General features: G+C 40.0%; 2 protein-coding genes across 5 annotated transcripts in view; one reads left to right on the top strand and one right to left on the bottom strand.

Annotated features, from left to right (window-relative positions):
- Positions 1–23,689, bottom strand: part of CENPP (centromere protein P) — a 229,459-nt gene that overhangs the window by 145,497 nt on the left and 60,273 nt on the right. The window lies entirely within an intron of this gene.
- OGN (osteoglycin) lies at positions 1,113–22,125 on the top strand. The gene is made up of 7 exons (XM_025931548.2): positions 1,113–1,325; positions 2,220–2,467; positions 4,675–4,768; positions 14,619–14,777; positions 17,226–17,428; positions 19,373–19,468; positions 20,262–22,125. Exons 2-7 carry the CDS (start codon positions 2,294–2,296, stop codon positions 20,430–20,432), a joined length of 897 nt encoding a protein of 298 aa, XP_025787333.1. The 5' UTR covers positions 1,113–1,325; positions 2,220–2,293; the 3' UTR covers positions 20,433–22,125.

Here is a 23,689-nt window from a genome sequence, read left to right as displayed (position 1 = left end):
CTCTAAGGTCCTCTAAATCTGACATTTAATATCTATCCTGTTCACTTTTCAACAAACTTACCACACAATGCAAAACAGATCAATATTTGCTGTTTCATTACAGATATGTGCAAAAGCTCCAAAATTGTTACAGTATCCTTAAAGCCATAAAATTGATCATTTGTATCAACCGAAACCAGAGAAGATCACAACTAAATGTAAAGTAATTCACATTCAAATAAAATCATGAGCATTCAAGTCTTAGTTTGTCCAAGCTTCAATCTGAAAGACTCTAAAGGCAATTTTGAATAGAAAAGAGAACAAATTGGTATTCTTTTATTTTCTATTTTTAATAAAATATTTATCCATATCCACATTTATTGAATTTGTTGTTTACTTTTTTAATGTTTATTTATTTTTGAGAGGGGAGAGGGGCAGAGAGAGAGGGGGACAGAGGATCTGAAGCGGGCTCCGGGCTGACAGAAGAAAGCCTGATGTGGAGCTCGAACCCATGAACTGTGAGACCATGACCTGAGCCAAAGTGGGACACTTAACTGACTGAGACACCCAGATGCCCCAAATTTATACTTTAGAGGAGAAAGAAGTGTTAGCTTGATTGCTAAAAGCACCAGAAAGTGATAAAAATGAAAGTGAATCTTTAAAGATGTTCATACAATTATCTAAAATACCATTTGGACTTTTAAAAATCAAATTTATTATTAAGACCACTTTTACAGTTTCCTAAATTTAGCAAACAAAAGTATCTTTTACTACCAAACTCCAAATTACAAATCAAATTTATTTTTTAAAAACTCTCACACTTGGATCTGTGTTATATGGAATTAAAGAAAAGGAGACCCCGGATGATTAAACTTGAAGATAATTTATGCTAAAACTAATTTTTGCATTGGAAATTTCTTGGCTGTGTCCTAACTGTGATACTAGAACAGTATTTTTACCCCTCACAAAATTAAGAGCACAGACTTTAGTTTGGTGTTTTATTTCACTGAAAACGCAGATGTTTTATCTCCTCGAGAAGCATTAAAATAAAAAGCATGACTTTCAAACTATGTCCTCGTCATAAACGATATTCGGGAAACCTTAGCGTTTCTCACATGAGGTAATGTAGAAGCAGACGGCCCTGCAGACCCACAAGCACAGCTGGGGAGCCCTCACGCTGCATGGCCCGGGGAGGGTCTCCATGCAGACGAACTGCACTCAGAACGGCCGGTCACGAAACTATGCAGCAGTTTGAAACTGATCCACCACCTTCCTCCTTGGGGCTAATACACAGGCATGAGCTTCCACTGACGAAAACCACAAGAACCTTCAAAAAAGCTACAACGGTAGGCTCTTCTTTCGTGTATCATTTTAAATATCGTTTAAGATGTGATTCTCAGTCTTCATAAATGCAAAGGCCACCTCTGATTTTTTATTTTTCAGTTACCTCGAACAACTGTTATCACTGCGTCACTTTGACATCCCTGCAGGTGCTGCAAAGTCAAAAAACCAGGCTTTTTAGCCCCTGATTTTTGACAACCTGGCATCCACAATGCAGCACCAGCAATTCTGGGGGATTCTGCCTGAAATGTGCACCCTTGACGAGCCTAAGAGATTCCTCCCCGTCTCCTTCCCCCAAATCCTTGATTACAGTTCTCTATTTTTTCTAGTCTGCAATACTATTTTTGTGTTTTTCATAGTTTAAATTTAAAACCAATGTTATTAAACAAAAAGAGTATCTATGAAAACTGCAAAACTAAAAAAATCAAAAACATTTTCATATATGCTTTATCACCTAAAAGTGTTAATAACTACTTTTCATGTTAAATTTAAAGTTTAAGTTCCAAAACTCTTGGAACTTATAGAAACTCATACCATTACAAATCAAGAGTTCTTATAAAATAGCAAAGTTGAAATATGATATTTTTAACTCACACGAGGCAGGATCATGAGTCTTAACTATTTATACTACAGGTATCCTAAGATTTCCGTTGCTCACAAGGACCTTGTTTACAGCATCTAACTATTAAGAAACTGAAATTATCAACATTACTTGGGTTTTGACAGAAAAAGAAATAAAACCACTTTCTGAGACTATTTTTAAGAATGTCACTGATACATAGAAACTTTCAGCATCTAATTAAAGATCACTAAGGGTTAAAGACTTGTTCTCTGGCCCCTGCCAAAAAGTCCTCTAAGCTTTTAAATATTGCTTCGAAGGTCTGCGTTTTTACTTCCAGGGAAAAAGAGAGCATTGTCCCGCAGTCAGCAGGCCACCAGCTCATGAACTCCAGGCACCTGGACTTCTGCTAGCATGACGATGCTGCAGTCTGTGCTTCTCCTGCTCCTGTCCGTGCCTCTGATAAAGCTGGCACCACCAGCTCAGCAGGACCCACGCGTCACCTATCACCATGGGACAGATCATTCTGAAGAAACCGTGTTTAGTCAAGATTCTGAGGATAAATATCTGGACAGAAAAAATATTAAGGTACTTTATTTCTACTCTAAATTTAACTTCTGAAACAGTCACCCATTTAGATGCATGTTTTTGTTTTTGTTTTTTTTAATGTGTCTGAAAAGGGGAAAGAAAAAGCACTTGTAATGACTGAAAGTAATTCAAAAAACTGTCTCCAGGATTATACTTTGGGGACGTATGCATGCCTCCCAAATTAATAAAAAGAATCTATGGTAACCAAACAGTATCTATAGCAACCAAAACAAAATTTAAGGAAAACTAAACTTTAAGATGATCTCTTACTGGTTGAGGATTTCTAAGTAATGTTATAAAACGCCCTATATGTGCATATTAGATTGCCTCCAAATAAAATAGGAGAAATTGTGTATTAGGAGAAACAATCTTGGATTACCAGCTTAAGATTTATTAATTTAGGAAGAAGTGGTTCATACCACTTCTGAAATAATTACATGCTTATTTTGGGGTCTATAGCATTTCACTTACATATGCCAACCATGTAAGTTAGCAAAAAATGAAAAACTCCTTAAGGTGGGGCTTGATTTTTAATCAGTTTCAACGACTCAGACTCTTATCAATTCCTATCAAGTGACTGTAAATTGTCCTTGAGTTAATATTCTACAGGGATGACTTCATATCGCATCTTTCGTACTCCACTTGCACAGGCTGAGTAATTACTTGCGGTTTTCTTGGCACGCAGAAATGAACGCTGGGTAAGGAAAAAGTTAATGCAGCACATAAGGATCTGGTCCTGCCTACGGTGTGTGCGTGTGCGTGTATGTGTCTCACATACACAGACAGAATGGAAAATGAAAAATGCAGCCAAATATATAACAATGTTGACTGCTTTTCTTCAGTGCACAATGACTAAATGTTAACACTGTAATTTCTTTCAATGGAGTTGGTTAATATGCTGAGTATTATTTTTGCCCAACATTAAGAGAAAAAAGATAGATATCACTAGTCATAGCTCCAGATTTTTAAAAAAGGCCTATCGTACCAATAAGCTATTGGCTCACATGGATGATTAGAATCTATCATTCAGTTAAAAAAAAAAAAAAAAAAAAAAAAAAAAAACCTTCAAAATTCCATGGTCCCTAAAAAGTAGCTAGTAAGTTCTTTGCTTCTTTTCTCTACATTGCTTTAGAAGTCTATGCTCTTAATACAAATATAGGGACTAAGGTAATTGTGGAGCAGAGTAGAATTCAACAGTACTTAAGTGGAGGGGCTGTTCCAACAGAACCCACTTGGGAGAATAAAGGAGTCAAGATGGACATGAAGGGTAACATGATTCTGGAGGGCACAGACTGGGGCCCCATGCAACCTATGTTAGTCTAATCGCAGAAAATGTTCTCTCCCAAGATAGGAAAGGGTGATACAGACCCCCAGAGCAAACAGTCTGGACTGGGGGTCCAAATGGGGTAGGCAGAGGAGAATAAAAGGGCTCCAAGTGCCAGGGTGTTGTTCAGGCATGAGGTAATGAAGGGTCACTTGCAGAAGAGGCCAAAAGCTTACTCTATGTCCAACACATGCGACGTGACTAGTGCCTCAATCCTGTTGAACATGGTAGAATCTGGTATCAGGAACTCAATTAAGACAAGACAACACATGATCCCAGTGTTGTGGGATCCAGCCTTGCATTGGGCTTCATGCTGAGCGTGGAGCCTGCTTAAGATTCTCTCCCTCTCTCCCTTTGCCCTTCTCTCCAGTTCTCTCTCTCTCAAATTAAAAAAGAAAGAGAAAGAAAGAAAGAAAGAAAGAAAGAAAGAAAGAAAGAAAGAAAGAAAGAGAAAGAAAGAAAGAAAGAAAAAGACAAGACCATAAAGAATAATTAAGAGACCTACCCTACATGAAGATGGTCTCATTTCAGGCTGCAACTCAGAAAAACTTTCATTCTGTGTTGGAGAGTTCCCTCCAGCTCCCATTTGGAATTTCAATATATTCAACATATAGAAGGCAAAGGCACTGAGATAGGGTTTTGGAGATAAAAAAAAAATTAAAAAGACCTGGTTCTTTTACTCAAGGAGTTGACAGTCTGGAGTACAAACAAGGTAAACAAATATTTACCTTATAAGTTTAATGAACAATACATAAAATCTTACTGTAGCACAAAAGAAATGCCACTATGACCATGAGAAGGCAGGTGTTGCCTGTGACTCTCAGTTTTATAGTCAAAATCAGACTTTATCACACCTGATAACAAATTTTTATTTTTCAAATAGGAAAAAGAAACTGTGATATTACCCGATGAGAAAAGTGTTCAGTTACAAAAAGATGAGAGTGTAACACCACCATCCCCCAAAAAAGAAAGTGACGGTAAGTATGCATACCATGTCATCTCGTGTCTCACAAAGAACAGTCATAAATAGGTTATTATGGAACTTTATTCCTTAGAGTAGTAAAAAATGGCCTTAGGATACAGTAAATTCAAACAGCGGAATTTTATCTCCAGTGATAACGTCAGCTGGTATGTTGGGAGTGCACATCATTTGCCATCCCACATTTTGGTTTTTTTGTTTTTTTTTTCAATGTATGAAATTTATTGTCAAATTGGTTTCCATACCACACCCAGTGCTCATCCCAAAAGGTGCCCTCCTCAATATCCATCACCCACCCTCTCCTCCCTCCCACCCCCCATCAACCCTCAGTTTGTTCTCAGTTTTTAAGAGTCTCTTATGCTTTGGCTCTCTCCCACTCTAACCTCTTTTTTTTTTTTTTCCCCTTCCCCTCTCCCATGGGTTTCTGTTAAGTTTCTCAGGATCCACATAAGAGTGAAACCATATGGTATCTGTATTTCTCTGTATAGCTTATTTCACTTAGCATCACACTCTCCAGTTCCATCCACGTTGCTACAAAGGGCCATATTTCGTTCTTTCTCATTGCCATGTAGTACTCCATTGTGTATATAAACCACAATTTCTTTATCCATTCATCAGTTGATGGACATTTAGGCTCTTTCCATAATTTGGCTATTGTTGAGAGTGCTGCTATACACATTGGGGTACAAGTGCCCCTATGCATCAGTACTCCTGTATCCCTTGGCCATCCCACATTTTGAATGACAAACATGGAACAGGAACATTCAAGAATAAACAAAGTACAAGTTTAGCCTCTACAGAGTGTGCTTCTGTCTATATAAAATCCCTTCAAGAAACAGTTATTTAACATCAACTATTTACAAATACTATGTACAGCCTGGGGGTAAGGGAAATAAAATGTAATTCTTAACTTCAAGAAATTCACAGAAGACATAAAGATGGCTTATACATGAATAACTGTAATATACATTTTAATTAAAACAACAGAAAATGTACAAAATAACACAGTCCTCCTCAATAACTCCTATCTATTTGGTTTATTTTTGTTCTATCATGGAACAGCATTTCACAGGACATGTCACAGGACAACATGAAATAAAATCACACACTAATTAGTAAGACATCCCTTGCCCTTGGATAGGATGACTCAGCATCGTAAAGATGTCAGCTCTTCCTAAATTTGTAACAATAAACTGCTTTAAAGAGCTGGTAAGGAGGATTCTCAAGTTCATGTAGAAAAATCAAACCTGCATGGAATCAGGTTTCAGGGAATCACTGAAAAATGGCAGGTATCTGCAGAAACCAGACATACTACATTAGAATATACTTCAATGTCTCTATACTTAAATACGTGTGATACTGGTATGTGAATAGCATACAAAATTCGGAAAAACAGAAACACATGTAGAAACTTAGTATATAATAAATAAGGCATCTTAAATCACTTCTGAACCAAAGATGGTATTTTTAAAGATTTTATTTTTAATCTCTACCCATCATGGGGCTCAAACTTACAACCCTGAGAACAAGAGTCACACGTTCCACCGACTGAGCCAGCCGGGAGCCCTACAGATGGTATTTTTTAAAAATGGTGTTGAACCCTGAATGTAATATCACACTGTATGTTAACTGACTGGAATTTAAATAAAAACTTAAAAAAACTTTAAAAATAAATAAAATATGTTGTTGGACAACTGAATAGTCAATGGAAAAGGGATACTGTTAGATCCACACTTTTCACAGAAAAATAAACCCCTCCAAATAAATTAGGGTCAAAACGTAAAAAGTGAAATGATGTAAATACTGGAAGATAAACTGTGTGTGCGATGCCTCATAATCCAGAGAAAATAATAGAAAAGATCAATAAATTTGATCCCATGAAATGAAACTTTTCCATGGGAAACAGCATCATAAATGAAGTCAAGCACAACTGAAAAATGAGAAAAATAGAAAAAAAAGTTAATATCTCTAATTTATAAAGAACATATAAAAAGCCAGAAAAAAGAAAATGGCAAAAAATCCATTGGCAAAACCAGAAGATGAATAGGCAATTCACAAAGTGATATAAAAATGGCCCTTAAACATGAGAAGACGTTCAATCTCACACATACAGAAATGTAAGTTTAAATTATATTGAGACACAAAGATTTTTAACCTATCTGATGGACAAAAATTAAAACTGTGACATTAAACCAATATAATCCATTGGCAAGGCCTTGGGGTGTCAGAGACCCTCATACACTGCTGGCAGAAATACAAGTAAGTACCATGCTTTTGGACAGGACTTTGGCAATATCTAACAAGGCCGGTATGCACTTACTTTGTGACGTAGCAATCAACTTCTAGGAATTCACCCTAGAGATACACCTCCACGAGGGAGAAAATACATATGCAAACATCACTGGAACACTGCCTGAAAACACAAAACTCTGGCAACAATCTAACTGCCCAAACACTGAAGGGAGGTTGAATAATGTACGGCAAGTCCACGCAAGGGCATACTATGCAGTTGTAAAAATAAACAAGGAAGATCTCTATGAACTAACATGAAGTGATTTCCAGAATATATTATACAAGAAAACCCAAAGTGCAAAGGAGTAGCTACAGTATGCTGCCTTTCATCCAAGAAAGAAAGAGACACAAGAAAATAAACATGCATCAGCTCACTTGTGTGAAACGACATTCAAGAAAGGTAATTTAATCGTGGCAACTAGTTACCCACAGGTTACACACGGGACCAGGGGTGGCAAGGAGGGAGAGATGGACGTTGGTGGGGTGGGGGAACGGGAGTGTGGAACTTCTCTAAGTATACACTTTCTCTGTAGATTTGGTTTTATTTTTTTTTGTAAGATTTTATTTATTTACTTAAGTTTATTTGTGTGTGTGTGTGTGTGTAAGAGAGAGAGAGAGAGAGCACAAGTGGGAGAGGGACAGAGAGAGAGACAGAGGAAGACACAGAATCCAAAGCAGGCTCCAGGTTCTGAGCTATCAGCACAGAACCCAATGCGGGGCTCAAAACCACAGACTGTGAGATCATGACCTGAGCCGGAGTCAGACGCTCAACCAACTGAGCCACCCAGGCGCCCCCGTAGATTTGGCTTTGAACAAGGTTATAGTTCATATAGGTAAGCAATTACATTTATAAATAAAATATACAAGGATAAGATAAAAAAAAAACTGGCATACAAATAGAAACAATTTCATTTCAAATGAGTAACACACTAAAGTGAAAAGAAAAATTAACCCAAGTAACCCTTAACTCCAGGCTATAGACAAAACAGAATGGATAAACATTGACATTCCAGCAAGCAGGTTTCTTTTCCACGGCGATGCAGGTCCACAGCGATGAAACCCCTTAATGTGAGGCCTAGCACTGAGTGATGTATATACGCTGGATAACGAGAGCCAGGTTTCTCGGTCAGAGAAGGTGCTACAGACGTGGTGGGGGAAGCCCAGAGTGAACACTGTGGAGTTGGACTGGAAGCAAGAGATCGGCACCAACTCGTGGTCTGTATGCAGATACAGAAATAGGTACAGGCACGCCTTGTTCTGCTGCGCCTTCTTCATTGCACTCCACAGACACTGCATTTTTCACAAATGGAAGGTTTATGGCAACCGTGTGTGGAACAAGTCTTTTGGCACCATTTTTCCAAACTTGTTCATCATTATATTTATTTCGGTGATCTGTGATCTTTGATGTTACCATGCTAAGCTGAGGCACCGCGAGCCAAGCCATATAAGATGGTGAACTTAACTGATAAACTGATAAACTGTTCTGTTCTGGCTGCTCACCTGTCCCCCCCTGCATCTCTGTCCCCCTTCCCTGAGACACAACAGTACTGACATTAGGCCCACTCAGAACCCCACAATGGCCCCCAAGCGTTCAAGTGAAAGGAGTCACGCGTCTCTCGCGTTCAATCACAAGCTAGAAAAGATTAAGCTTCGTGAGGAAGACAGGGCGAAACCCAAGCCAGGCCGAAATCTAGGCCACTTGTGCCAAACAGGTAGCCAAGTTGTGAAGGCAAAGGAAGAGTCCTTGAAGGACGCTGCACGCATGCGCCACTCCAGTGGACACACGGGTGATAAGCAAGGGAAACAGCCGGACTGCTGATATGGAGGAAGTCTGGCCGGTCTGGATGGGAGATCAAAGCGGCCACGATGTTCCCTTCAGCCAAAGCCTCGCCCAGAGCAAGGCCCAGACTCTTCCATCCGGCGAAGGCTGAGGAGGTAAGGAAGGAGCAGAAGAGGTAGGAGCTAGCAGAGGTTGGTTCAGGAGGTTTGGGGAAAGAAGCTCTCTCTGTGACGCCCAAGTGCAAGGTGAGGCAGCACGTGCTGACGCAGAAGCTGCCGGAATTATCCAGAAGATCTGGCCGAGAGGACTCAGGAAGGTGCTCACACTAAACAGCAGACTTTCCATGCAGATGAAAGAGGCTTCTGCCGGAAGAAGATGCCACCTAGGATTTTCATGGCTGGAGAGGAGAAGTCAGTGCCTGGCTTCAAAGCCTCCAGGGACAGGCAGACTCTGCTCAGGAGCGGATGCAGCTGGTGACTTGAGGTGGAAGCCAGGTGGAAGCTCACTGGCCATTCTGAAAATCCTAAGCCCGTAGCAATCACGCAAAATCTCCTCCGCCCGTGCTCTTTACTTGGAACAACAAAGCCTGGCGGACAGCAGATCTGTCCACAACACGGCTGACCGACTGGTTCAAGCCCACTGTTGAGGCCTGCTGCTCAGGAGAAAAGATTCCTTCCAAAAGATTACTGCTCAAAGACATTGCACCTGGTCACCCAAGAGCTCTGATGGAGACGAGCAATGAGATTACTGTTGCTTTCACGCCTGCTGCCAACACCACCACCATTCTGCAGCCCACGGATCGAGCGGTAATTCTGACCTCCAAGTCTCATTAGTTAAGAGACACCTTTCGTGAGCTCATAGCTGCCATACACACCGATTGCTCTGATGGATCTCGGCAGAGTAAACTGAAAACATCCTGGGAAGGAGTCACCATCCTAGATGTCATGAAGAACATTGGGGATTCATGGGAAGAGGTCACGATTCAACACGGACAGGAGTTGGGAAGAAGCTGATTCCAGCCCCAGGGAGGACTTTGAGGGGTTCAGGACTCCAGGGGAGGAAGTCGCTGCAGACATGTGGCAACAGGAGAACCGGAAGCAGAAGGGGGGCCTGAAGACGGCAGGGAGCTGGGCCACCTCAGGATAAAATTCCAACGGACGGGGACTTGCTTCCCGTGGATGAACAAAGAAAGTGGTTTCCTGAGACGGAGTGTGCTCCTGGTGACGATGCTGTGAAGAGTGTCAAAATGCCAACACGGAATTGAGAATATCACACGAACTTAGCTGACAGAGCAGCGGACAGGGTGTGACAAGATAGACTCCGGGTTTGAAGGAAGTTCTGTGTGTAAAATGCTACCAAACAGCATCACATCCTACAGAGAAATCGTTCTTGAGAGAAGAGTCAGTCAACGTGGCAAACGTCACAGTTGTCTTATTTTCAGAAATGGCCACAGCTGCCACCACCCTGTAGGGTCAGCAGCCATCAACATCAAGCAAGACCCTCCACCAGCAAAAATATCGTGGCTCGCTGGAAGCTGAGATGATGGTTAGCATTTCTTAACGGTAGAGTGTTTTTTTTAATGTTTATTTATTTTTTGAGAGAGGAGAGAGCAAGCAGGGGAGAGGCAGAGAGAGGGGGACAGACGATCCAAAGTGGGCTCTGTGCTTGACAGCAGACAGGCCAATGCAGAACTCGAACTCACGAACCAGGAGATCATGACCTGAGCTGAAGTCAGATGCTTGACTGACTGAGACACCCAGGCTTCCCAACAATAGAGCATCTCTAATTAAGGTATGAACACTGTGTCGTTAGATATACTACTACTGCACCCTTCACAGACTACAGTATGGTATAAACACAACGTTTATAGGCACCAGGAATCCAAAAAGTTCATCTGACTTGTTTTATTGCAATATTCACTTTACTGCAGTGGAACCAAATGTACAATTTCTCTGAGGTTTGCCTGTATACACGTTTGTCTCTATGTGAGAGTATATGTGTATATATGCACATGAGGTGTGTGTGTGTATGTGTGTATTTATCTATGTCCATAGGTAAGAATGTACGTATATGTCTATGCCACATATCCTACATATACCTGTGTATATATGTATATTAAATATGGAGAAACAGACAAATACACATACATGTATTTCCCATCCCTCCTTGTGGAAAGAGCCTAGAAGCAATGAGATGCTAGCAGCAATGAGCACATCAACATTCAAATCTTGGTTTCTAAGTATCAGTCTCCACAAAAAGAAACCAATACTCCTTGAAGAAATAACTGATATCAGGCTTGGGGCAGGGAAAAGGCAAGACTGCTCTGAGACATCTTATTGTGCCAAAAAATAAGAGAGTTCTTAAAGAATAATGGGGATATTTAACATTTTAATCAATCAAAATTATTTTTCAAAATGTAGGTATAAATTTGTAAGAGACATACAAGACCTGCACACTGAAATCGAGACAATTATGCTGAGAGAAATTAAAGACAACCTAAAAATATGGATATATTACGTTCAAGGACCAGAAAACTCAGTATCATTAAGATGTCAATTTTTCACAAATTTATTTATAGGATTTAACTCAATCCCAATTAAATTTTTAGCAGTCTTTTTGAAATTAAGAGGCTGACTCTGAAATTTATATGGAAATGCAAAGAGCTTAGAATAGTCATAACAATGTTGAAGAATACAGTTGGAGGATTTACACCACCTGATATGAAAACTTACTATAATGCTACAGGAAGCAAGTCATTGTGGCATTAGCATAAAAATAAGCAAGTAAACAAGCTAAGTTGGTTGAGCTTCAGACCCTTGATTTCCAGCTCAGGTCATGATCTCTGGCTCCATGCTCAGCATGGAGTCTGCTTAAGATTCTCTTTCTCTTTCTCTCTCTCTCTCTCTCTCTCTCTCTCTCTCTCTCTTCCCCTCCCTCCCTCCCCTCCCCCCCTCCTCGTGTGTGCTCTCTTTCTCTAAAGATAAACATACATATATGAACAAAAATGAAAACAAAAACAAAAAACAAGTAACTCAGCAAAACAGAATACAGTCCAGGAATACATTTACACAATAGGGTCAACTTTTGTTTGTTTGTTTGTTTGTTTTTTACAATGGTGTCAATGAAATTCAATGGGGAAAGGATAATCATTTCAAAAAATGGTACTGAAACACTTGAGAGCTGTAAGTTAAAAAGATGAACTTTCCTGACACCATATATAAAAATTAACTCGAAATGGACCTCAAACCTAAACATCAAGAGCTTAGACTATACAACCTTCAAAAGAAAACCTAGGATAAGATAGTGGTTGGCAAAGATTTCTTAAATAGCACAAATAGCACAAACCATAAAGGAATCAACTATTCTTCATGAAAATAAAAAATATTTGCTATTCAAAAGACATTGATAAGAAAACAAAAAGACAAGCCACATAAAGGAAAACATTTGCTAAACATAAATCTGAGAAACAACTTGTATCTACAATAAAAACTCTTATAATTCAGTGACAATAATACAAAATCACCATTTAAAAATAGGTAAATGAGTGGCTCAGTTGTTTGAGCATCCAACTTCGGCTCAGGCTCATGGGTTCGAGCCCCACATCTGGCTCTCTACTGTCAGGTCAGAGCCTGGAGCCTGCTTCAGATCCTCTATGCTCCTCTCTGCCCCTCCCCCGCTCATGTGCTCTCAGTCTCAAAAATAATAAATATTAAAAAAAAAAAAGGGGGGGGCAAATGGGGGGCTCCTGGTTGGCTCAGTCGGTTAAGCAACTGACTTTGGCTCGGGTCATGGTCTCATGGTTCATGGGTCTAAGCCCTGCATCAGGTTCTGTGCTGACAGCTCAGAGCCTGGACCCCGTTTCAGATTGTGTCTCCCTCTCTCTGCCCCTCCCTGCTCATGCTCTGTCGCTCTCAAAAATAGATGAACATTGAAAAAAAATTAAAAATAGGCAAATGATATGAACATTCTACCACAAAAATATGTGGATGGTAAATAAGTTTATAAAAAATTGCTCAGCACATCAGTCATTAGGAAAATATAAATTAAACCACAAGATACCACAACATGCCTTACGTGAAAAGTCTAATAGTACCGAACGCGCACGAGGATGTGGAGTAACTAGAATCCTTCTGCGCTGAAGGGACTATAAAATGGCATAACCTTTAAGGAAAACAGTGTGGGACCTTCTTCAAAAGCTACACATCTATAAGATGGCCCAGCCATTCTGCTGTTAGGTATTTACTCAAGAGAAATGCAAGTATCACAACCACAAAAATTCTACATAAATGTTCACAGCAGCTTTCTAAGAAATAGTCAAAAACTAAAAACCCAAATGCCCATAAGGAAGGACTATACAAGCTGCATATATTAATACAATGAAATACTATTCAGTAATAAAGAGGAATGAATTGCTGATATGCAGAGAGGAAGAAGCTCGATGAGAGGATATACTGCTTGGTTCTCTTGGAAATGCCAACTGCTGTGAATGGACAGAAAGCAGACCAGAGTGGTTGCTGGGAGGGACGGATTACAAAGAGCATGACAACACTCTGGGGTGATGACTACGTCAATTACTTCAATTGCAATAATGGTTTCATGGGTATATACATAATGCTGAAAAGTTATAAATTACACAAGTGAAATATGTGTAATTTATTAAGTGTCGTTTATAGATGACAGAACACAGCTGTGACAGAAAAAAAAAGCTTAAAAGAGTTCACACTGGCTGACCTGTGACGATTTGATGATCAAAATAAATATGATGGTAACTTACTATGACCCATGGGATAAGGAATTCGTAAGTTCATACTCAACTGATAAAACTAAATAAATATGAAGGGAATGTTCCACGCTGCACCAGCTGTCAACTAACGTAGAAAGAATGATGGAATTAGAAAATCATAATTTGAAACTATCCTAGTAATAAACAATTCAGGTAAGAACCATCAATAGATGATAAAATTACTGGGTGGCAGTTTGGTGGCAGACCAGATGTTTAGCAGCTCCAAGTATTTTCTCAGAAGATACTCCCTAATGGCAGACCAAAGAGAGCATCATCAAGGAATGGGTCAAGCAGACAGCACATGCTTTCCAATACCCAGCACGGCAGAACCAACAACATTTCCATCGTATTTCTATCAAAAATTAGGAACCCCAGACAAACCCTAATTGAAAGACATTCTACAAAATAAATGTCCCCCCAAATAAAATGTTCTTAAAATTCAAAAATTTTAAAGTTATGAACAACAAAGACTAAGGCATTGTTCCAGGCTGAAGAAGATAAAGAGGTATGATGAGGATATACAATGGGGTCCCTGCTGTTTCCGTGACACTCTCATGTCCAAGTGCAGAGTCTGCTTACTTACCTGGTAGTTTATAAGCTCCTTAGCTACAGTCATCCATCTGCAATGTGTCTGTGCCAAACCAAGTGATGAATCAAGCTTATGTTTGTTTACCTTATGTTCTGCTTTATGAACATTAAGTATTCAAATCAGAAAATGTAAATCAATTCAGCAATTAAATGTTCAGTGCTAAAATGATAGAGAATAAAAAACATATGGGGTTACAGGATCTAAAATAAGATCCTGGTCAGTTATCAGGTACAATACAGGTCACTGGCTAACACAACCATGATACCTTCCTGCTATCACCTTTAATTCTGTAAAATATTTTTTCAGATTAGTGAGAAAACTCATGATAGCAATAATTTTACCACTAGAGGACAAATGTTTTTAAATTACAGTTTATATTTTTATGATTTTGTTTCCCGACTTAGAAATGCCCACGTGCCTGTTGTGTGTATGTTTAAGTGGCTCTGTGTACTGTGAGGAGGTTGACATTGATGCCGTACCACCCTTGCCGAAGGAGTCAGCCTATCTTTACGCACGATTCAACAAGATCAAAAAGTTGACGGCAAAAGATTTTGCAGATATCCGTAAGTTAACCTTACATAAAATAACTCACACTAAGTCATGTTAGTGCTAGCCTCATAAAACACAAGCTTCTCGGCACCTGTGGCTGTCACATCTAGGGTAGTCACCGCTGGAGTGTTTAAGTATCCACCACACTTCACAAACATCCACAGGCTTGTTGGTGACTCCTTTCCACTCCATTCAAAGGTCCCCATCACCTTTCTTTACTGGTGCCTTTCATGTCGATGTTGACAGCCCATCAAACATATAGGCGACGACGCCTTCTTAGCCGTACGCCTCGGAGATCCGTCTGCCTCGGTCCATCAGGAGCACCAGTATGACCAATGTGCTTCTCCAACCTGAATGCATTCTTCACAATGCTGCCACCACGATAAAAGCAGAAAGTCTCCTTTTCCTTGCTTTAACTCAAGGTTCTTAAACCTGGCTGTATACTAAACCCATCTGGGGAAATATTGTAAAAAACAATGGTACCAGGCCCTAGTCTTCAGAGATTTCAGCTGAGGTCTGGGGAGAGGCCCAGGTGTCATCATGAAATACCACCCAACTCCTCAGATGGTTCTCACGTGGAACTAATGCATTTCGCTCCTTCCCAGGATGCTTCTGACATCCCGTCAAACCGCACGACAGCTTGCCTCCAGGGCACTGCTGTGAGCACAGCACAACCCTCCACTTCTCTGGTGCCAAGTCCCTGAAGAAAATCCCACCAAACATGCACACTGGCCCCACTACACATTTATGAGATTAACCGGAACAGCATTCATGCTGCAGCTGGTGGCTCCCAAATGACCCTAGTACAGTTGTTCCTCATCACTTCTGGACTCCACACCTACACACTCACCTATGTGGTCACATGCATTTGTGACCCCAAAATCAGTACATGAAACACTCCCACAGTCATTTGCAGACACGTACACAGTGGCAGAACACTGGGGTTACATAGCCGCAGCTGAACAGGGTGACCTCTGCCATTTTGTTTCAGCTCTTACACTGTGAGGCGTCCTGTTCAGTCTACTTAGGGCCACATTTTCTACATTTTTGTGCTTTTTGCTATTTAAAACGCTCCCCAAGTGCAGTGCCAAAGAGCCATCCAGTGTTCCCAAGTTGCCTCACAGGGAAAACACTGCGTAGGTAATCTTCATTCAAGTGTGACCCACAGAACTGAGGCTGTGAGTTCAATGTTAATATATCAACAATACACACTAACTGCAATGCTCTTAAAAAGAAACACACAGGGGGCACCTGGGTGGCTCAGTTAGCTAAGCATCCAACTTCAGCTCAGGTCATGATCTTGTGGTTCATGAGTTCGGGCCCCACGTCGGGCTCTGCGCTGACAGCTCAGAGCCTGAATCCTGCCTCAGATTCTGTGTGTGTCTCTCTCTCTCTCTGCCCCTCTCATACTCTCTCTCTCTCTCAAAAATAAATGAAAAAAACATTAAAAAAAAAAAGAAACATAAAATTTTGTACTAATTGGTTGACAGAAATGTGTGACCAGAGGCTCAAAGGAGCCTAACCCTTTATAGTCCCTGGGAGCAAGGGTCCGTATTCACTAATTCAGTGTCTGCAGTGACTACCTCAAATACGGAATGAGAAGCAAGGTTTCCTCAGCATCCCAGACAAATAAAAGTCCCTCTCTCTCCCTCTCTCTCTCTCTCTCTCACACACACACACACACACACACACACACACACACACACACGCACGCACTGAATTTCTCTCTCAGTCTGCATCACTTTAGCACATTCGGGAACACTTCTGTTTGTTGTTGTTAAGCAATAAGGCATAGAGAGATTAAGAATTTATCTACAATCACAATGCAACATTCTGCGGAAAAGTCCAAAACAATACCTACAATGATTCTACTCAATCAAATGTAATGCTTCAGGCGCCTGTGCGGCTCAGTTGTTGAGCATCTGACTACGGCTCAGGTCATGATCTCATGGTTCGTGAGCTCAAGCCCCGCATCGGGTGAGCCCCGCTCTTCTCTCCCTCCCTCTTTCTCTCTGCCTCTTGTGGGATATTCTCTCTCTCATTCTCTCTCTCTCCCTCTCTCTCTCTCACCCTCACTCAATTGCGCCCTCTCTCTCTCAAAAAAAAAAAAAAAAAAAAAAAAAGTCATGCTTAGTTCCCATGATTTGCAACCACAGTTTGTTTCGAACCACCTCAGCATTCTGGGGATTCAAACACTGAAGGATGGAAGGACTGCATTAACTGTAAGTTCCCTTCCAACCCTGAGACTCTAGGGCTCAAGAGACAAAGGCCATCGGTGTCAAGCACAGAGGGATGCTCACTATTCAACAAAATTTACTGATCTACTCATTACAGACACTATTAGATACTAAAAATAAAAGGTGTTTGAATGACCTGATACACCAGTGCTTCTTCTTCAGTCCACATAAATGAGACTTTAACTTCATATTTTTTGTATATTTTCTGTGTATTTTTCCTTCAAGCCAACTTAAGAAGACTTGATTTCACGGGAAATTTGATTGAAGATATAGAAGACGGTACTTTTTCAAAACTTTCTCTGTTAGAAGAACTCACACTAGCTGAAAATCAACTACTGAAACTTCCAGTTCTTCCTCCCAAGCTTACTTTATTTAATGCAAAATACAACAAAATCAAGAGTAGAGGAATCAAAGCAAATACATTCAAAGTAAGTTTTGTATACTGTGACCACACACAGTATCAGTTTATACAACCAATGGTAACATGATAGAAGAAAGAGAAACTCTGGTCTAAAATTTTGTTTTATATTTTAAAACTGTTTTTACAAATGCCGGAAAATACAGTTCCAAAAGTAAATGCTCAGTTTTACTTCTACCACTTAAAAGTATCAGCCCATAAAATTCTGTAGGTAGCCCTTCTTCTGAGTTCCACAACGGCACCTAGTACAAAATTCTATATACAGTACAAATTAAATACACTTCTTCATTTAGTAACTCAAGAAAACCTACATACAGGAAAAAGGGAAGGTGATCTACTCTGATTTACATAGCCAGGTTGTGTCCAAATGCACAGTCTCCGGCGAAATTACCGCCTCAGCTGAGACCCGCACAGGTGACATACTCATTCCCGTCCTGGAAGAAGCCCCAGATAAACAGATGATTGGGCTGCTACTGGCAGGAGACCTCACTCATAAGTAAAGTTTGTGGCTTCTAATGATAACATCTAACAGAAACACTATGAAATATCATCAAGTTTATAGCAATCACACAAAGGTACAATTAGTCCACACGTACAATCTGTCAGAAAATGTAAAAATGTTCCATTTTCCTTTCCTACCTGTTTACACTTAAGGAATCCCTTTTCAGTTGTAAGGGACACTGCGAAGGCACATCACAGTTCCTCAGAGACTTTTCAAAACAGGACTCACTTTAAACATAAAAAACCTTTACAATTTGAAGATATAGTAATTTCAGCTGGTAAGCCTTTGACTGACATATTAAAGACCTACAGGAGCTGATCAACGCTTCACAGACGGAGTGTTTGAGTGCTCTGAACTTTACACATGCTTTCCATCTTGAAGCCCTATTATAAAATGATACACAGTAACGGTCTACTGATCATGAAGAGTAACTCAATACAGACCAGTAGGGGAAAGTCATACCTTGCTAAATATTTAATAAATTGCCCTGGAAACATCTCACTACCAAGCGTGCCGCTTAGGAGCACAGGCACAAAGCATTCTATTGTGCACCATTTTACTGCATTTCACAGACACTGCACTCTTTACGAACTGAAGGTCTGGGCTGACTCCGCAGTGAGCAAGTCCAGTGGTGCCCCTTTGCTAACAGCGTTTGCTCACTGTGTCTCCAGGTCACATTTTGCTAATTCTTGCAATATTTTAAACTTTTTCATTATTATTACATTTGTCACGGTGATCTGTCATTAGGGATTACAACTCCCTGAAACGTCAGATGATGGTTAGCCTTTTTAGCAATAAATTATTTTTAATTAAGGTATGCACATTTTTAGACATAACCTACTATATCATAGTGTAAACATAACTTCATATGCGATGGGAAACCAAGAAATACACTGGGCTCACTTCATTGCAATATTCGCTTTATTGTGGTGGTTCCTCTGGAACCGAACCCACGTTATGTCCAAGATATGCCTATATCCATTTTGCTAGAAACTGGTGGAGGTGAAATGAGAAGTTCTAAAGGTTCAAGAGAGGTTATGGCAGCACCAGGATCCAAGCTCAATCCTGCATAGGAAATGACCTTACTAGCTGTTCACGAGACAAGTCAAATGGCCCCAGCAGCTAGCATGAGGTCTGAGGCTGGGAACAGCTGGGTACTCAGTGGTTAGATGAGTGGAGAGAAATGTGGGGGTGCAGCAGGACTTTATCACCCTTCATAAAGGCCCAAAATACACTACTTGGGAAACAAAAAAAAACCCTTAAAACCAAATAACTACCAAAGCAGCAATTGATAGTACTGATTACCAGGACCTATGTACACATGTGTACACATATGTGTATATGCATGCACACGTGCACACATGTAGACGCATGTGCATATATCATAGTTTGAATCCTGTGAAAATGTACTGACCTCAGTGATGATCAAGCAGAGGTAACTTCTCCTTACAGAAACTGAACAACCTCTCCTTCCTGTACTTGGACCACAACGCCCTGGAATCTGTGCCTCTTAATTTACCAGAAAGTCTACGTGTAATTCATCTTCAGGTAGGACTGCTCCTTTCATAATATCTGATGATGTGAATGTAAATTACTATTAGTCAATGTTATGACTCATTAGGAAGCTCATTTATCCACATGTAAATTATGCCCATCAAATATTACTAACTCGGTGGCCTGAGAGCCCCACCCCACCCCGCCCAGAGAGGCCCAGAGCCCCTGAGCCCCCAGAGGACCCGCAACCAAGGTGTGAGGTCTGCCCTTAGAGTGGGCTCTGTTGCCAGGCATGCACGCGGCATCTCCTAGTTAATGTGACACATGGATCCGAGGCATCCGCGGGTGGGGGGCGCTACGACCTCTGGTTGGTGTCTCTTTCTCCAACAGCAGTGGACACTGTCCACTTGATCTCATGTTGAGGTAACAGAAGAGTGAAGAGGAACTGAGAGGAACTAAAATTGGTCTTCCAGCATCACAGCATTTCCCATTTGTCCTGTTTCTTTCTGTAAAGGGACATTTAAGGACACGGTGCCCATTACGAGTTGACACTCAAAAGCAGGAGAGTCTTTCCAGCCAGTATAATCTTATTTATGCTTAGAGCTTTCTGCTACATGGATGTTACTGTAAGAGCAAGCAATCTGTCTTCCAAAGCAACACTGCAGACTTAAACTGCGGGGGTGAGGGGACTCAGATTGCACAGAGGGTTTTATTGCCCTGAGGATACACAGGATGTACAGTATTTTAAAAACCACTTTTTAGATAGAATATTCTGTAAGATCCCATCACATAGAATACAAAAGGTAGATTTCAAATTCCTGAACAATTTTTTCCTTTTATTTTCTAGTTTAACAACATAACTTCAATCACAGATGATACATTCTGCAAGGCTAACGACACCCGTTACATTCGGGACCGCATTGAAGAGATACGCCTGGAGGGAAACCCCATCATCCTGGGAAAGCATCCCAACAGTTTTATCTGCTTGAAAAGATTGCCTGTAGGGTCATACTTTTAACCACTATCAATGCAGCATATAAGCTAAAGTACACACATGCATATAATCTGTCTCAACAGTGCCTAAAGCATAAATATTTAATATTAACTTTGTGTCCCATGATGAAGGAATTTTATGTTTTAAACAAAGATGTTCACAAATCTTACACATAACAAGCAAAATGTAAAACTGAATCCTGAAGTTCAAAACAAAGTCATGTGAAAATATTTAAGCAGCATTACAAAATCCTCATAGTTTATACCATGGTGCCATTTAAAAGGTATGTTTTTATATAAATACCCCAATTTAAGAAGCACTATTTCCATTACTAATGACATGAAAGGGTAAGTCCAAAAAACTTTCAACTGCTGATCTTTCCGGACCTTTACTTGATCCCTAAAGCACTTAAGGACGATGTTCCAAAAACTTTGAAAGCTAAGTGTTTCCAGTAATCTCCCATTCTTCTGTTATGATTCACACATTTTTCATTATGAAGCAGGAACTTGTTTTCTTTCTATTAAGGCAGTTATTATATGTTTACTTAGCCTGAGAAATAGTGAACAGTCTCATACCTAGGCAAAACTTTCCAAATAAAGTGTAATTTTACTCTCTGATAAAGACCTAACAGAGTAATGTCCAATGTTATTCTGCTTTGTGGTCACACAGTTAAAGGCTTTAGCAAAACAGCACACATTTTTCCTTTCTCTAAATATTAAAATTCTAAGTCTACCATAAAACATTTTAAGGAGTCAAGCAGACCAAAATCAGTATGCTCATAAAAAACCTGAACGTTCATCCCATATCTCAGAAAATACCTATAAAGTTCTCCATTGTAAAGACTTTCAAATACGATAAATATGGAAAAATATTTTCTTTTTAGCACCATAGGGATGAGAATCTCATCAATAAATCTGTCCAAATGTAAGACATGAAAACAGTCAATTTAGTGGTGTTACTGAACACTACCTCCCCCTTACCCCCCAACCCATACGCATCATACTCATGCCAACTGCCTATCCATTCACAGGAAAGCTTCTGAGCAACATTTCGTACAGACCCATGATTAACTGGTCATTGAACAGTGTAAGTCCACCTTCGATCTAATAGTGATAACTTAAGAGGAAACAATGCTGCCAGATTAAAGATCCTAAAATAACCTTCCTCTTGCCCAAAACCCACTCAGAAGTCTTAGTCTCCTTATCACATTGAGGTTACATCCAAAATTATCAGTGCTTTAGACACATGAGTCCGAACTGTGCATATGAAAATTTCCAAAATTGTTTCCAACATAAATAATACATTAGAATCAAGTTGGTCTCTGTACACCAATCCCAGAAGTTATTCATATTTTTAAGCATTTGCTTCTGTTTTTCCCTACACAGAATGAGCTCCAGTTTTTCAATTTTTCCCCCATTTGTCAAGGTTGACCCCAAGATAAGCTTTTCTCACTGAAACATCTATGATCTCTCAAGGCCACAACAATTAGCCCTATACCACTTACTAACTCATTTGCTGATTTTATTTTGGTAATTGGTAATCATAACTATATACTGCTTTCTCATTATTTTGTGTGCATGCCTCATTTCTCTGTGACTGAAAGCTCACAGAATACATCCAATATTCCTTTTATACCTTGAAAGTGCTTACTATAATATTGAGCACATCTGGATTGAATATACAATGAAAAGTACAAAATAAAATTCATTTAAACAGAGAGCTCTCTTTCATTTGGAAAAATAGAATCTTAAACTATCACAGTCTTGAATAAATCAATGGAAATAAATTACAACCTTATCTGGATAAAAATAAACTGGATAAAGGACAGCTGAGTGTTGGGGATACCAGGAAAAGCCATCAGAGGAGACTTCTCTCATGTTTCCAGATGTAGCCCTGTATTCTTTACCTAACTAAACTCACAGAGGAAAAAACACCTGAACTCAAATTTTAGAGAATTCAAGAATTCTGTGGTGTCCACAAAATAATAATTAGGAAAGAGCACTAGTAAAAGGTCTAAATTACAGAATTATCTTTAATTTTTTTTTTAATGTTTATTTTTGACAGAGAGACACAGTGTGAGCAGGGGAGGAGCAGAGAGAGAGGAAGACACAGAATCTGAAGCAGGGTCTAGGCTCTGAGCTGTCAGCAGAAAGCTCGACGCTGGGCTTGAACTCCAGAGCCATGAGATCATGACCTGAGCCAAAGTTGGACATTCAACCAATTAAGCCACCCAGAAGCCCCAGAATTATCTTTAAAGGACAATTTCAGTGGCACCTTGCCGGCTCAGTCGATTAAGCATCCGACTCTTGATTTTGGCCCAGTTCGTGATCTCACAGTTCATAAGACTGAGCCCCACATTGGGCTCTGCACTGACAGCATGAAGCCTCCTTGGTTGGGATTCTCTCCCTGCCTCTCCCCGGCTTGCTCGCTCGCTCGCTCTCTCTCTCTCTAGCTCTCTCTCTCAATATAAATAAATAAACTTAAAAAAAGTTAAAAATATTTTACCCTCACAAACACTCCTGAAAGAACTAAGAAGACATCCATTAGTGGAGAGACATTCTGTGTCCATGGACTAGAAGACTGAACAGTTACTACACCAGCACCACCCAAAGAAATCCAGACTCAGTGCAGTCCCTATTGAAGTCCCAATCCTATTTTTTGAAGACACAGAAAAAAACATTCTAAAATTCACATGGAACCTCAAGGGACTCCAAATAAGCAAAAGAAATTAGAAAAGAAGACTAAAATTGGAGAACTCACACTTTTTCATTTTCAAAGTTAATTACAAAGCTATAGTAATCGAAAGTATGGTACTGGAATGGACAGGAACATATAGAACAATGCAAGAGAACAGAGAGCCCAGAAAATATGGTCAAACAACTTTCAATAAAGGTGCCAAGACCACTCAATAAGGAAAGGACTGTCTCTTCAATAAACAGTGCCGAGAAAATCAGATATCCACATGCAAAAGGATGTAGCTGTACCCTTAGCTTACACTGTATACAAAAGTTAACTCAAGTTGGATCAAACATCTTAACTTAAGAGCTAAACTACAAAACTCTTAGGGAAAAAAAAGAGGAAAATCTTTATGACAATGAATTTGGCAATGAGTTCTTGGATGTAACATCAAAAGCATAGGCAACAAAAAAATAAACTGGATGTCAGCAAAGTTAAAAACTTCTCTGCATCAAAGGACATTATCAGGGCGCTTGGGTGGCTCAGTTGGTTGGGCATCTGACTTCGGCTCAGGTCATGTTCTCACGGTTCGTGGTTTGGGAGCT

This window comes from Puma concolor, chromosome D4 (genome assembly GCF_028749965.1).
Source record: "Puma concolor isolate L17-30 chromosome D4, mPumCon1.1.hap2, whole genome shotgun sequence".
Taxonomy (NCBI): domain Eukaryota; kingdom Metazoa; phylum Chordata; class Mammalia; order Carnivora; family Felidae; genus Puma; species Puma concolor.
This window is presented reverse-complemented; position numbering and strand designations above follow the sequence as displayed.